This window comes from Corvus moneduloides, chromosome Z (assembly GCF_009650955.1).
Source record: "Corvus moneduloides isolate bCorMon1 chromosome Z, bCorMon1.pri, whole genome shotgun sequence".
NCBI classification, from domain to species: Eukaryota; Metazoa; Chordata; class Aves; order Passeriformes; family Corvidae; genus Corvus; species Corvus moneduloides.
Genome location: NC_045511.1, coordinates 29,084,553 through 29,100,619, shown reverse-complemented (window position 1 = coordinate 29,100,619; position 16,067 = coordinate 29,084,553). Strand labels below are relative to the sequence as shown.

The 16,067-nt window shown below is 39.8% G+C and overlaps 1 protein-coding gene across 2 annotated transcripts in view; it reads right to left on the bottom strand.

Annotated features, from left to right (window-relative positions):
• Positions 1 to 16,067, bottom strand: part of ACO1 (aconitase 1) — a 35,960-nt gene that overhangs the window by 4,540 nt on the left and 15,353 nt on the right. For both annotated transcript variants that reach the window (XM_032095425.1, XM_032095426.1), the window contains exons 4-17: positions 15,509 to 15,646; positions 14,121 to 14,190; positions 13,834 to 14,017; positions 11,018 to 11,157; positions 9,911 to 10,082; positions 9,379 to 9,479; positions 8,258 to 8,374; positions 6,860 to 7,019; positions 3,518 to 3,653; positions 2,940 to 3,024; positions 2,502 to 2,658; positions 1,843 to 1,967; positions 968 to 1,072; positions 144 to 286 (exon numbers count right to left, since the gene is read on the bottom strand). In XM_032095425.1, coding sequence (XP_031951316.1) covers positions 144 to 286; positions 968 to 1,072; positions 1,843 to 1,967; positions 2,502 to 2,658; positions 2,940 to 3,024; positions 3,518 to 3,653; positions 6,860 to 7,019; positions 8,258 to 8,374; positions 9,379 to 9,479; positions 9,911 to 10,082; positions 11,018 to 11,157; positions 13,834 to 14,017; positions 14,121 to 14,190; positions 15,509 to 15,646 — 1,833 coding nt within the window. The remainder of the gene's footprint in view (positions 1 to 143; positions 287 to 967; positions 1,073 to 1,842; positions 1,968 to 2,501; positions 2,659 to 2,939; positions 3,025 to 3,517; positions 3,654 to 6,859; positions 7,020 to 8,257; positions 8,375 to 9,378; positions 9,480 to 9,910; positions 10,083 to 11,017; positions 11,158 to 13,833; positions 14,018 to 14,120; positions 14,191 to 15,508; positions 15,647 to 16,067) is intronic.

The following is a 16,067-nucleotide window of genomic DNA, read 5'->3' as shown; positions in this document are numbered from 1 at the left end:
TAATTTATATGTTGTCCGGGCATCCGTTAAGGTATACAAGTGTATGTGAACAGACAGAAGGTATGTGTGCATGTAACACGGTATAATAGTTGCGGTGTGTTTGCTCTTCCCACTTCATGACAAGAACAAGAAGCAGTGCTTACCCTCTGCTGGTCAAATAACGGGCTGCAGGACTATTTCTTGCGATGTTCCCTGCTGGAGATATGTGGTCAGTTGTCACAGAATCCCCAAAACTCAATAGGACATAAGCATCTTCTATTGTTTTCGGGGTCTGAAGAGCCAATGTCTAAGTCATCATAAACACAAACAAAACAATTAATACACGAAAAATAATTCCTTTACCTTTCTCAAAAAAGTGGAAATTGCAAAATAAAGTCTCCCTTTTTATACAAGTTAGGAGAAAGAAAAAACCCAACCCTATTAAAAATGTTTATGTTCTTGAACAAACATGATGCCCCGGCTGTCTGCCGGCAGGCTCATGCATGAAGAAAATAGAGGAGACAAGAAAACCAGCCAAGGCTTCCTGTGTGACACATGCATGAAAATCCAGGATTCCTATACCTGTGCATACATTAAAATCTCCATTTACTTTTAAATGGCACTGAATTAGCAATCCAAACATGGAACTATTTGCTGCAAAATGCAAGCAGGCAGAACTGTGCGTTTCATTTCCTACTCTTTTTTTTTTTCCCCTTTCTTTGTGACTATTTAGAAGTATTTCAACTTAAAAGGAAAATGAGACTTTTCGAGAGCCCGGAAGTGAAAGGGAATCCTTACAATTTTGAGATTCACTCATGTCTTTGTATTAAAATGAACACAATAGTGCAATTCTAACATTTAAGAACCAGGGCCTCAACAGGCTTTTATGGATTCTCTCAGGCCCCTTGGAGTGGCGTTACCTCACCTTCAATATGAGTCAAGACCACTGCACACTTTGACTTGATTCAAAGAAAAAGAACATACGTACCAGACCATCAAAGAAAGGAGGAGACTTGATATAAGTAGACTTGGGATTCCAAGTATACAGTTTATCTGAAGGAGCATCTAAGGCATTCCAAGATTTGTTTACTGTCTGAAAAACACACAGAATCCTTTCACTGGTTTCTAAGACTTCAGAAGCAACATAATTACTTTAGAATCCAGGTGAAATTACAAATTTGACTTCAGCAAAAGCCTTGCGTATTTCTTAGAGCACTTTGGAAAATGCACATAACAATATACATTATGTTTGAGGGGGGTTTTTTAATGATTCTATCTATTAAAAGATTTAGGAAAATCCTCACTTCATTACAAAAGAAGAGACATTCATCCTGTTTTCTGAGAATAACTTGTATTATGTACACAGGTAACACTTTATAATTCTCTAGTGTATTTTTCAGTAATTTTAAGAAGCTTCCCTAACATATCAACCATAAGAACATTTTGTTTCAACACTTGAGAAAGATTTGCAGGAAGACATTACCAGGTACAAGTTTTTTTTTTCTGATGTCAATCCTGTTAGTTAATGCAAATGAATTTTATGTCAGCTGAAAAAAAAATCAGACATTTGTGAAGCTGGAATATTCTACCTTCTAGTATCAGCTGGGGATGGCTGTTGAAAACGCATCATCTACATGTTACATTAAAAATATCAAACAGAGCGATTTTCAAAACATGACTGTCTGTAAAAATGAATTAATTATCCAAATAATTTTTAAAAAAAACCCTCATTTGAATATTTGTGAGAACAAGAGCAACACCCATGGATGAAAAAGGTTCATTTCATTATCATGGCCATCTTATTTAATGTCTTCAGAATAGCATAGTACATCAATCAAACTACTGCCAAGAGGATTAATTCACCTCTATTTTTTGGTAGACCTCCTTGAACATCCCAGGAATAACAAATTGACGCTCAACAGCCTGAATCTCGTTTCTTGTTGGCCAGATATCTTTCAGGAAAATCTTCTTCCCCGAAGCATTTATTCCTGTATAAAATGGTATTGTAACATTTGTTGCATAAATTTTTCATTAAGAAGAAAAAAGTTTACCACTGTGTCCTCTAGCTATGTGTTCCTTGTAACACTCACAAGACACTTTATTTCTCCTACAAGGATCTGACAAAAAAGTGTGCCACAGACTTGATAATGCCTGATAATCCTTCTTTTCTGACTTCCCATGGCCTTCCAGAATAATTCATAGAATCATTTATGCTGGAAAGGATGTTTTAAAGTTGTCTGCACAAGGAAAAGCTACTAACTCAGGTTAGCTCTTGAAAGACTATCACCTGTATAAAACCAAAAATACCACCCAGTGGAATCGGGGGGAAGCCACACCTGAGCATTATTCTTTCTCCATCATAGTAACTCCTTGTTGCTCTGACTCTTAACAATTACATACTCTGTCTCCCAGAGGTGCTTAGTACTTTAAAACACTTCCCTAGGGCAAATGTTTCTGAAGAGCTTAGTTCCAAACAGTTTCGTTTATAAGCTGTGAAAAGAAGCATCCTGACACTGTCTTACCCAAAGGCTCTTTCTCAAAGTCAATCCGGATGGTCCCTGCAATTGCATAGGCTATCACCAGTGGTGGGGAGGCCAGGTAGTTAGCACGGGTGTTGGGATGGACACGCCCTTCAAAATTCCTATTGCCAGACAACACACCCACTGCCACGAGGTCTCCCTGTAACACAGAGTTTGAGACAAAGATACGTGACGTGCTTGCAGAATCCACACACACAGCAAGTCTGCAGAGCCTCACTACACTGCAACAACAATGACTGGACAGTCACAGAATTGTCTCCTTCCAAACAATCCCAAAACATGTCCCACAGAAAAGAGAATACAGACTGAATTTACTTTGTACAGAGCTGAGTAGAGTCAACACACAGTATAATACAGCTCAGAACAGCACACAGCAGAGAACAGCTTACACAAATGAGCTGCACAGGAAAAACTGCATACCTGTGTAATGGCCTCAACAACAGACTCTGGTAAGGGTCCACTATTGCCAATACATGTCATGCAGCCATAACCCACCACATCAAACCTATACAAAGCACAAAAATAATGGTGAACAAAAAGCTATCTTGAAGCAAGACATCTAACCACTCAGCAGTTGGCAATGGTTACTTTCAGGAGATGCATTGCTTTAACAAATGAAATGGTGCTGAAAACAGCATTTTTGAGAATGCTCTATTTTTACCATTGCAGTGACTGTCTATGCACACAGAATGGGAAATGTTGTTCCTCTTACTAGGTAACACAATATAGTGTGATTTAGACTATTTCAGAATGATAGTCTTGAAAATAACCCATTCTCATGCTTAAGAACATAAGTCCTCAAGAAGCTACAGCAGGCCTTCATCATTGTTATAAAGCCGGCCAACACAACAGCAGTGTGTTCACTCATGCAGGATCATATCATAAGGTACCTGCAATATCTTTAAGCTGTACAGAGAAATAGTTATTCTATTGCATCACATGTTGACAATGCTTTTATTGAAGCACCCACAGGACAACAGCAAGAAAAGCACTCCTACCCTAGTTGAGAAAGGTAACGCATAACTCCACTCTCCCTCAGATAGTAAGTGACAACCCCGCTTCCTGGGGACAGGCTGGTTTTAATATATGGCTTCACTGTCAAACCAGCTTCAACAGCTTTCTTAGCAAGCAATCCTGAAAAATACAGAGGGTGGTTGCAGATTTTCCTGGAAGTGAAGACAGTTTGGTGGATAAGCATGTTAAGAGAAGTACCATTAAATAAGTGGGAACAGAAAAGGCAGCAGCAATGAAATTGTGAGCCAACAGCAGTGATTCCATAATAACCAGCTTAAGTGCTCTGTTGAACTGTAGATCCAGACTGCAATTTCTGTTCCACTAGAAAGTTGATGGCAGATGCTTTCAATAAGATGCATTCACTGGGGCAGCAAGCAGACATTCAAAATTCAGAACACTATTTTTAAGACAAATGTCTCACAAAAAATGCAAGGAAGAACCGTTAAGTTCCCGCTTACCATGGTCTAGTAACCCAGAGAAGAAACAACTGCCAGCATAGCGCTTGCTACCCCCAGAAGCAGAAAGCTATCAGAGCACCAACGCTGGCCCTTGCCACAAACAAGCTATCTCACAATCCACAGCTTGTTGCACGAGTGCTGTTTTACTACTCCTGGATTTGTAATATGCATAGAGATGTTTCAATGGAACATGTTACTAGACACACACATTTATCCTGAATTCATTCCTTTGAAATTAATTGTCCACACATAGACGAATGTTCAGAAAACAAGTCCTCCCCAGTTCTTTCCCAGGGTGAATGTAAAAGAAGCAGCAGATAGGCAAACTACGCAAAACTTCACATTCCCATGCTGCGTTTTCCCTCTCACACGACATCCGTTTAGGTAAGAAAATAGACATAAGCTGTGCTTTGATCCAACATGATCTCCGACAGGAAGATGTCATCAAACTGTTTTATGTTTGCCAGCTGTCTGGCAGCTCTGCTAGACACAACCTGGACCATGACACTTTTAAGTGTTGTGTGAAATGGCCTACACGTGAATTTAAAGAAGCGGTCCTATTCCTGAAATTGATGAGGCTCCGTAGCTACTGAAGAGGAAGTTGCAGAAACTGGAGCTCTTGGATACTTTTGCAAATGAAACCATGAACAAATGATCATCCTAGGAACTGAGAGTTTGACAGCCTGTTTGAAAGTGTTTCCTTCAGTCTTCCTGCTCACATCACTTCTGAAAAGACAGCAAAGTCAAACTCTCAAAACTGGCAAGGAAATGCCAGAACTTCAATTCCTCTGAGCAACCTTAATCCAACACCTTTATAAACTCAGATTAGGCTGTCAAGGTTCCTACAGCACATACCCACTATCCCCACAGACACACAGCCCCCACTTAGTGTGATACATAGTTTGAAGTAGTTTGAAACAACTGTTCATATCCTGGATTTTTTAGCTTGGTTACTTATTTGGGAACACTGTATGTTTATTTATTTTCATTTGAAACCTCATCCTGAAAGCCAAATTATCGCATTTCTTGTGGGTATCTCAGAGGTTGTCAACACATTTGTTTACAAACATTTATCAGAGACTGACAATTACCTTTTCCTTCCTTGTCAAGGTCAAAACGTAAGTGCTGCTGTACAGAACGGCAGCAAAGGTGGGAGTAGCCACCAAATCTGAGCACGTACACTAAAATCCTTAGGATTACATTCTTCACGGTGCTGTGCATTACATAGTAGTGAATGCACTCAAAGAACCAACTTTATTTGTATCTGCAGCGCATTCTACATTTTAAACTCATAGAGCTATTAAACCAAGATGGTTGAAAGATCAGTATCCCTACTGCCTCAGAGAGAGTTAAAAAAGCATGTCATTAGCCTGGAAGCCAAGCACTTCAGGAAACTGTCCTGAACAGGTGACACAACTGAGGATACACACTCAGCTAGAACTAAGGGAATAGACAAGGCAAAGAGAGCCTGCCTGGAGAAAACCTACTTCTTGATCCTTGGAAGAAAGAAATACAGCTCTATTTCTGTGATTATGCAGAATGGACCTGAGAAAGAGGTATGCTGCCTTGGCTGTCCTGTTAAGGGCAAGTGGACTGGGACACCTTGTTCAATTCCGTTCCTCTCAAAGTGGTAAGAAAACGAGCAGGTCTCTCCTCTGTTTCCCTTTTGCCCTCTTTTGTCTTAGTTTATGATGGACTTTGAAACTGCTGCCAGAATTTAAAAGACTTTTTGTGCCTGGGAGGGGGGTGAACTGCTGGTACTGTAAAGCACCTAAAGACAGATCCTAGTCTGAAAACAGGTGAAAATATCACATCAAAAAGCCAAACACAAAGTGAATGTTGACAGAGACTGTTGACAAGCCAAAAGCTTCCCAGCACCACACAGGAATAAAGACAAATTACATTACTTTAACCAGGAAATAATCCTCTCTGGTCAAGGGCCTTTGTATTGCCCATTGCACATCCCTGCTGACCTTTGTAGGAATAAAGTCTGCATCACATGAACAGTCTGACAGACTAGTAAGCCCTAATGCAGCGATGATCCTACAGATGCAGTGACAGATACCATCTGTATATATGTTTGCAGAAGAGAGAAAGAAATATGTGAACATGTAGCCAAGCATCTGGGAAAGTGGGCCAAACTTGTCCAGTACAGACTGAACCCTTTGAGGTGACACTCTTCATTCCTATTTTGTTGCCAGAAGTACACATGAGGAATGACAAATTTTCTGCCCAGACTAGTCATGTTAAAAATGAACAATCTCCTGACCTGAAATTTTACACAACCAAGTCAGAATGTTCTGTAGTGGTGAATACCAAGCCCACCTCTGGCCTCTTCTTGGATGCAGTTGAGATGTAAAAGAAAAGGCTCTGAAAGCTCTCAATCCCTGAGAACACAATTTGCTTCCTCTAGTTACACCTAACATGCCCTCAGACTCTTTGTAACAACCTTAGAAGGCAACCTCTAGCCAAATGTGTGTTTTGTACTCTGCTGACAGATAAGAGCACCTTATGACTTACACCAATAGACCATTCTTCACAGTCCCTCTTCTGGCTTTGACTTTCAACAGCCTCTTCTTAGCTCTATATATCAGCTTCTGTGCATTTGAAAAAGTGTCAAAAGTGTTGGTTAATTAAGTTCCAGCTTGCCCTGTAGAGAAGACAGTGCAGGAAGGACACATTTTTGTCAACCTACATTTCTAGCTACCACTTCCAGAAGTCCTTCTGCTACCCAGAAACTAAGCTCAGTTTTAGCACTCCAAATGACAAAACCAGGACTGTACGTGTTGAATTTCATCAGTGTTGTTAGTGTCTTTAAGACACACATCCAGAGCCATAAACTACTGCACATTAGGCAAAACAACTTACCTGCACCCAACATAACTGAGGGATTACTGGTGTTTGTACAGCTTGTAATGGCCGCAATCACGACTGAACCATGAGCAAGCTCGAAGTCACAGCCCTCAAAATTAAATTTGACTATGCTGTTGTGTCGGTCTGGTGCAATTTGGAATCCCTTGAATCCTTGCTGTAGGAGGAGAAAATAAGAATCAAAAGGAGTGGATAACAAATATTTTGACTGAACATCAGGCTGTTTTTTCACCAATGAGAAGCATCTTTTAGTCACATCCATGCATGTGCTTTTAGGTCTGATGGTGAAGGCTTGCATCTCAGGTCAACCAAAATGGTGGACAAAAATTATTTTTTCTGGAGTTTATCCTCTTCTCTGTTTACTGGTAAAAGAGGCAGCCTTTGCAGCAAAATGTATTTGTATTTTCTTCCTGCATGAACACATCCTCCTTCGGACTGCTTAGATGCTTCCTACTCCTGTATGTTCCAGATTCCTGACCACACATAGTCTTAGTACACAATCTAGTCCTGAAATTTTAGCCTTAACATATAAGATTTTTAAGCCATGATTACCAAACAGCTTAAATGTATACCAGGAGCTGATTTGAGAGGTAAAAGTCTGACAGTTCAAAAAAAAAAACAAAACCAAAGAGCAAGAAAGCACTGTTCATGCCATGAAAAGCAAGATCACCTAATGGAGTTTGGAAAATGTAACAAACTGAGAACTACTGGAAACTGCTGGAGTTTAGGTTTCTCAATTTACATCACTAGAGTTCTGTAATGCATTTAACAAGGATGGTTACTGTATCACATAAGGATTCAAAGTGATTTAGAAAACTAAAGTATCCAGGAATATTCATTCAAACACAAATCTAGCTCTTCTTTCAATGACCACTGTTGACTGGATGATGCAGAATGTAGTCATTGTTTCCTGTCTACCACCAACATCACAGTGTCACAGAGACACACGCAGTTCCGCTCTGCTAAATAGATTCAATTCTTAGTGCAAAACTACGCTGTGGATAACTTGGGCATAAACTCCTTGGAATGCTTGGAGAGCTGAAGAGCTGGGTAGTTAGCTCAGAACTCAGTGCAGTAGGTATTTTGGCCCCTCTATTAACAACCCCCCTTTGTGGCAAGTTCAGAAATCTCTAATGTATGTCAAAACCATGTTAGGCCTAAGATCAGAAAGAAATACTACTCCAATAGGATTTGAACAGTTTTATGCAAGAGAAGCAACACTGCAATTTTGAACTACCTATTGCTTCTGTCACATTCAAAACTGCAGTCTAATACCCTCATCTATTTTTCAGTAGGCAAACAAACAACACACAACCCCAGAACGTAGCTCATGAACACCAAACAGCTTCAAGAGGCGTGCATTAGTTTATTTGCCCAAGTGTTCCCAGTCCCTACCTTGGCTCCCAGACAAGTCTCAAAGTCCTTCTTCATATCTGACACAGCAACTTTGTCCTGAGGTCTTTTTGGTCCACTGCAGCAAGGCACAACAGTATGGAGATCCAACTCAACAACCTGTTCAAGTAAGATAAACAGAGAGTGGTTGGGCACTGCCTGGTAGGTTGAAGTCAGGTAAGCCACAGGTATGCTTACCTCTGCTGTTGAACCAATGCTAAGTCTGCACATCTTTATTTGCAGAAATTATTGAAGACACGTGAGAAGGGGAAGATCAGAAGAAAAGGAGCAGTTCTAGTTTTAAACACTGCCAGCTCATAGGTATGGCTATCAAAAGTACTAAACTTATTGAAAAACCAAATGTGACTAAAGCATCTAAGCGTATAAATTATTTTTTAATTTGTCTTTTCGCATGCTAGCGGCAGGTTAAAAAATTATGTGAAGAAATACTGGTACTGACACAAACCAAAGCAGACTATTAATCTATTCCTCACCCACATTCCAACTTTGTTTTCATAATGTGCTACATCCTTCCAAAGACTTCCTATAAGATTTTTGAATAATCATGCAAACCCAAACACAAGTTGCAAAATAAAATTTTTCAGTAGAGAAAACCAGGAATATTCTTGAGTTCCCTGGACACAGAGTAAGATCTTAATTTTCTTGCATAGAAAATTAGTTGTGTGCTCTGTGGTTACAACACAGGGCTTCTAAGGGTCCTGATTCACACAGTAAAATAACCAGCTGAACAGAAGAAGTGTAAAACTGCAAACAAGTCTCACACAGACAACATCCACGCTATCTCCATAGCTACACTTCAGAGCACTCTTCAATCTGGCAGGACTTCTCAAAGCTCCATGGAACAAACTGCAGAATCTCCACCAGCTAGAGGTCAATTGAGAGCCAATCTATACCTACACCCAAGTTTTCACACCTGAAGAGCCAGCTGATTCATTCCACTGGGCCTTAAAATAAGACAGCTGTGCAGACCAAACCAAAGGATAAGAAATCCCTTGACTATCTCTTAATCCCTTGATTATCTCTTCTGTGAAAAACAGACAATTGTCACAATAAAACAAGACAGGGCATAAAGCAAGGAGCCAGAAGACAGAGTGGTTTCTAACCTGTGTGAAGTCTGGATCCTGAGAGGAGTTCTTGAAATCTCTTAGCATTCCCACAGCCTCAAGATACCTTTTTGTGCACATAACCTTCTCTTTGTCACGGCCTAAAATGAAAGCCAGATACAGCAAAAACAAAATGCAAGTTAAACGGAGGAACCACCACCTGACAGAACAAGAAAAAGTGTGTAACAGGCTATGTAGTGTCAACAGCACTACAAGACTCTTTCAAGACAAATATTAGAGATCCACTAAAAACAAACCAATTGAGCAGACTTAGTGGCTTTTGCAGAACAAAATCTTAGGCTTGTTTCTGTCATCTGGACAAACTAGGACCAGATTTTGGGCAGGCATTTAGGTTCTGTAAGTCTAACACTCACCTCTTCCTAAACATGAATCCTAAGTGCAAAAACCAGCCTCAATAAAAAAATAAACTGAAGCTCAGGTGGCTTCACCTGATTCAATCCCACTAACGCCATATAGACCTGGAGTCCTTCTGTCAATTACCCCTTAACTTGTGGTCTCTTCTTACACTCACCAGTTTGTATCAGGTATCCAATGCTAATATCATCCACTGGGAAATAGGCAGCTGTTGCTCCATACTCTGGACACATATTGGCAATGGTGGCTCGGTCAGCAATTGACAGCTGGGCGACACCAGAACCAAAAAACTCCACAAATTTACCCACAACTCCAACTTGGCGAAGGTGCTGTTATAAAAATACAGTGCCTGTGTCATTGTTATGTGTCAAACGTAAGCATGTCTGTTATGTGAAGATTTCTACAGCCATTTGAAACCAGGAAGCTTTTAGTAAACTAAATAATGAAGATGAGGACACAGATGTAAAGTTTCAGTAGTAAGGTACAACATAGGGACGTATTCCTTCTAAAACTTGCTCTTCCTCTCATTTAAACCAGACTATCTTACAAGAACTGTATTCTTTTCAACATGATGTTCTAAGAGGAGGAGAACTGTGTAGGGAGTCTTCAGCCAGCAAACCCACAAAGATGGGAAAACAGGGAAAACCAACTGCACAAGTACATCAGTCAAACTGAACACACACAATATCTGAATAAAATAATGAAAAAAATGTTGGCTTTCCCCATTTGAAGGTCTCTCTGTAGACAGCATCCATGATGAACTTGTGTACCAGATTTCTGACTTCCAACAACACTAATGCTGACCCAGTAATACTCTTAATTCAGTGACAATGAACAGAGTGAGTAAGCATATTAAGAACATATGACATGAGTCAAACACCTGCACATGGAAGACATCAGACTAAAATGCTTACTGTCTGGTTTCCAGGATTTATATTGCCTTATTTTAAGTGGGGACTTCAAAAACAAGTCATCGGGGGATTTTTGAGGCAGAGGAAAAGCACTGCTGCTCCAAAACATTACCAAATTCCAAAATATCTCAACATATATTTTGTTTGGCCTCTTGGAAACAGATTGGCCTAGAAAATTGTCCTTGATCAGCTGATTCCAATCCACAGAGAGTGATAAAGCTTCTAAAAAGTCCAAAATTACTATGTGGAAGCCCAAACAGGGTTGTCTCAAGCAGTCAGTACAGTGACACTCTCCTACGGAATATGTTTAGCTCTTGGTAGTAATGGAAAAATATCGTATCTTGGTAATTTACCTTGGTAATGGTGAGCACAATGTCAGTGGATGTTACCAGTGGCTGAGGGTTTCCTACCAGCTTATAGCCAACCACCTCAGGAAGTACCATGCTGATCGGCTGTCCCAACATCACTGCTTCTGCTTCAATGCCACCCACACCTGCATGCAACAGGAGGATACAATGCAACTATTTAGAAAGATACGAAGGTGTCAGAGACAAACATATGAAGTCAACTGCCTGATGAGTACTCTATTTAGGGTGTGAAAGGGGAGAGAAAGCAGACAGCCTGAGTCTTCTGCTAAGAGGCACTCCTCATCTTACTACTGTTTCTGCAAGGTTGGGCTTTTTAATTTAATTTTATTTCCTATTTTCATCCTTGTTCCTAAGCTATTAGACAGGGTATTAGGTGAATCTAAATAACTTACTCTAAGAATGCTTGGGTTTCACAATAACAGATGTGAAAGTTTTATTTAATATCTTAAACCAAGAACCACTGACAAGGCACTGAACATGATGTGTTGTGAGTGAAATATAAGCAGACCATGATTGTTGGCCACCAAACGAAAACTCAGAAGTTATTTTGAAAGAAAGAAACGTTACTAAAGAATGCTAACAGAAAAGCTACTTGTTAAGACAGAAATATCTTCCCTTATGTCCACTACGTTTCAACAGGGTTTGGGAATGTGTAGGTGGGAACCCTTGCATAAGCACCTTCACTATTAGAATTCCAGCTACTACTTAATATTGCTAATTTATTAAGGTAATGTATCAAGATGTCACAGTCATATGCAATCTAACAAACCTGTGATGTTTATTATCTAGCAATTTGGCATTAAGCAGCCAAACCATCAAGCAGTTTTATAACTTGCTGCCTGTAAAAAGTCCCTCGTATGTTTATCTTCTCCTTTGAAATCTCCTTCTACCTTTTGTTTAGCTTAATGAATACTGAGCTAGAACAAACTGCCTGTAATAGTCACTTATGAATGCCAAATCACTACTCCAATCCTTTTTCCCACTTAATCTAATAATGGTTCTGAAAAATAATTTCTAATCTCTTTTATTCAAAATTATATACTTATGTTAATTTAAAAGATAATGCTGTGACAGATCCAGTCATGTGGCTCCTTTCACTGGGTGTTGAACTATTTTTAAAAAGTGAAGTAAGTCAATATAACTGACTGACTACCACTGACAGTCATGAACCAAGTTCAGCATTACCAGCCTCTGGAAAGAAATGTTGGATCCAAGAGTATGCATTTTGAGCACATATGCTATAGACTGTGTCCAGCCATACTTTTCAAATTCTGGAGGAAAACTGAAGCTAAGAGTCACACTTTTCCAAGCAGCTTTTAGCACTACAACTTATCTAAATGATGGCTCCATGCATATGCTGCAACCAAATATAGAATAAGAGATGTGTCTAATCCCAAAGATGTCATGTTTTAGATACACTGAACTTGTTTACCTTTGCATTCTAAGCCAAGAACTCTTTCATCCCTGATAGAAAGTCCCCATCAACCAATATTGCTACAGTAGTATAGCTGGATTATTAAAAACAAAAAGTCCTATCATATGTGGTGCTCAGAACTTCACAAGCACATTCATGAACAACTAGAAAATATTTTTGAAAAACACAGTGTGTTCCATATTTGTACAACAGCTGTTTCAATAGTGCTCCTATCACCATATCACAGGAAAATAAAGCCTCAGCTGAAGTCTTTGCTACTGCAAATACTTCCACCCCATAGTTACTTATTTATTCAATAATTCAAGCACCACAGTTCACCACTACAAGGAAAAATAAATTACTTATATTTATTCCTGTAACAAATATTCTGCAGAGTACTGGTATTAGAACATCACAGTCCTGTTCTTCAGAATGTCCTCTCTGGCCATATTTAACTCACTCAGATTTAATTTTCAGCACCTTCCACCTAATAGATTAGTATTTGCAATACTTTTTGGATGACCCAACACTTTTAAAGTAGCCAAGTGACACAAGAACTATTAGATGGTCAATGATACTTCAATTCCCTTCCTTTATTTAATATTTTCCTTATCTACCTCCCTGTGATTTCAATGCAGAATAGAAAAGAATATATAAAAAACTCAAACAAAACCAACAACACATGCAGCAGAAATCATCTGAGGCAGTTACCAGAAAGGGGAGCTTAGTTACAAAGCCTTATATAACTGTAAGAGACCTTATCACATTACTTGCTTTCAGGGTTAGGCTACATAACTGTGTCTAGCTGGCATGGAGATAACTTTTCTTCATAGCAGCCTCTATAGTGCCATGTTTTAGATTTGTGACCAAACTGGTGCTGATACCACACCAGTGTTTTAGCTATTGCTGAGCAGTGCTTACACAGTATCAGTGCATTTTTTTTCTGACCCTGCCCCTCAGCAAGTAAACTGGGGTGGGTAAAACATTGGGAGGGGCACAGCTGGGACAGCTGACCAGGGCTGAACAACAAGATATTCCATGCCATAAAACATCATGCTCAGCATCAATCTGGGAGGTGGGCTTTCCAAAGTAGCCACTGCCCAGGGACTGGCTGGGCTTTGATGTGCTGATGGGAGGTGGTGACTGTCTTTGCATCACTTCTTTAATTTCCTTTCCTTACACTCACCCCTCTTCACTTAAATTGTCTTTGTCCCTACCCATTAGTTTAATCTTGCATTTGGACTTCCAGTTCTCTTCCCACATTGTGCTAGCAGGAGTGAGCAAGTGGTAGGGTGGAGGTTAACCCACCAGCCCGGGTCAACTCATCAGAGCCCAAAACACAGCTCCCTGAGCCAAGAGACTACTCATGACATGCTGCTGTACGTACCCCAGCCAAGCACTCCCAAGCCATCTATCATGGTGGTGTGCGAGTCAGTGCCCACCACACTGTCTGGATAGTAGTAGCCATCCTGATCCATCACCACTCTTGCCAAGTACTCCAGATTCACTTGGTGGATGATCCCAGAGCCTGGTGGAATAATCCTCAAGTTTTTAAAAGCTTGAGAGCCCCACTGAAACAAAAAGAATTAGAGTAAAAAATTTTCAACATGAACACCAGAAGAACTTTCATTCACCAAATGTTTCTCCATGCAAGTAAGATTTTTTTTTCAGTACCTTTAAGAATTCAAATCTTTCTTTGTTCCTTTCAAATTCCAGGTCCTGATTTTTTTGTAAGCTGTCTGACCTGCAAGTGAAAATAATCAGCTGTCAGAACTAAAAATATCCACCTAAATTTTATATCTAGTCAAATATACCCAAAGGTTGAAAGGAAAGTAGATTTCTGAGCTAATGTGAATGCTGATCCATTGCACCTTTTTAACACCACTATAGGCAACCAATGAAACTGACTTAAGAAATCTTAAGAGATAATACCCGAAACCTGCTTCAAATGTGAATACTAATCTGCATTTGCCAGGCCTAAAAGTTGTAGCCTGAGGAAAGCAACACTGCATGTTACAGAAATGTGACTTTTCCAACACCTAAATCAGAAGTAATCAGCAAGGCAGTAAAGAAAACTGTAACACAACTATCTCGCAACTTCAGTTAAAAAGTCTGTCGCTATGATACAGTGCTGCCTGAAGCCTCTGTGTTTCAAAGTAGATAGTGTTAACAAATTTTTCATCTCAATAAGGTGCCTAACTTAGGTCTTCAGAACCTGAAAGAACTGAAGCATAGATCTGGCCAATGTTCTCTATGCAAGAGAAAATCTCTACTTTCTTACATATGTTCACGAGCCTAATAGAAATAAAATAAGGCTGTGACAAAAAATAATTATTAGTAACTGCAGACCAAAAAACTTCTAGAATATAGAAGGAAACCACCATAAAACATGTCATTGCAGGATCTGTTTGGAAGACTAGTTCAGTAGGCCCGTATTTATGTATCTTAGAGGGTAGAAGGACCTCTATACAGAGATCCTGTATTTCACTGTGGGTCTAGTGAAAGCTATTGAGTCTTTGTAGCACGCTGAGGACTGAGTAGCCTCATGTTTTTTTCCTGGACTCATAGGGGCCATAGCAAGCAGTGTCTTGTGCTCTTCTGCTTGGAGGCACTGAAGCAGAAAGCAGTTCCTCAGAGCTGAGCCTAGTGTAGATCATCTCTATTCTTAGAGAAGTGAGGAAGAAAGGAAATATTCTCATTTGTCCTTTCCAAAAACTCTATGGGTCAAAAAAGTGTATGTGGGAAAAAAGCTATTTCTGAGCAATTAATAGTAATGAAGCATTATTAAAAAAAAGTACAATAACCACAAGCGTGGATTGAGTCTGTTTCTATCAGCATTTAGTCCAGGCTTGTGCTGCTGAGAGATGCACCCCAGAGAGAGTAAAATTCTCCCTCTAACTCACCGCAGCTGATACAACAGTCTAACTTAAAAATTTCTTAATGTCTGGGATGTTGTAGTACAAATGCTAACAGTATCACCAGCAGAACTGACTTGATGATCAGTAACTGGATTCAGTTTACTTACTACCATTAAGAACAAAAGAGTGTTTTTCAATTCTTACTGCCTGTTAAAATCAACCTGGATGGAGTGATCTACCACGAGATCAGCAGGACAGATAGGATTGATTTTTTCAGGGTCCCCACCAAGTCTCTTCACAGCATCACGCATTGCAGCAAAATCAACCACAGCAGGCACCCCACTACAACAGAAACAAAATAGGCATGGTGAAACAACTTGGAAAAGAGAAAGAAACCCCAAAACCCAATCCTGAGATGCAGAACAGACAGCTACTGTCACATGCAAAGCAAACTACACTCCTCCACTTTCAATGCAAGCAAATAATGAGTAGTAACCAGAACTTCTGGCATTTCAATACTTGACTTATCTAAGAGATCATATACATTTCTGTATTTTTTTAACAAAGCTTCTGACACTTCTCTGCACACACATTCTCAGCTTCTTCTGAGGTATGTCCTACCATGATATCTTCAACTAGCTTGGAAAACCCTCTTACTTGCCTATCTGATTTTGCTGGCTGCTGAGACAAAAAGAGTTCTCTGATATGCTCATAGGGATCTGGCATCAGTGAGCAACCCACTGAAAAAACCACATTTTTGTAA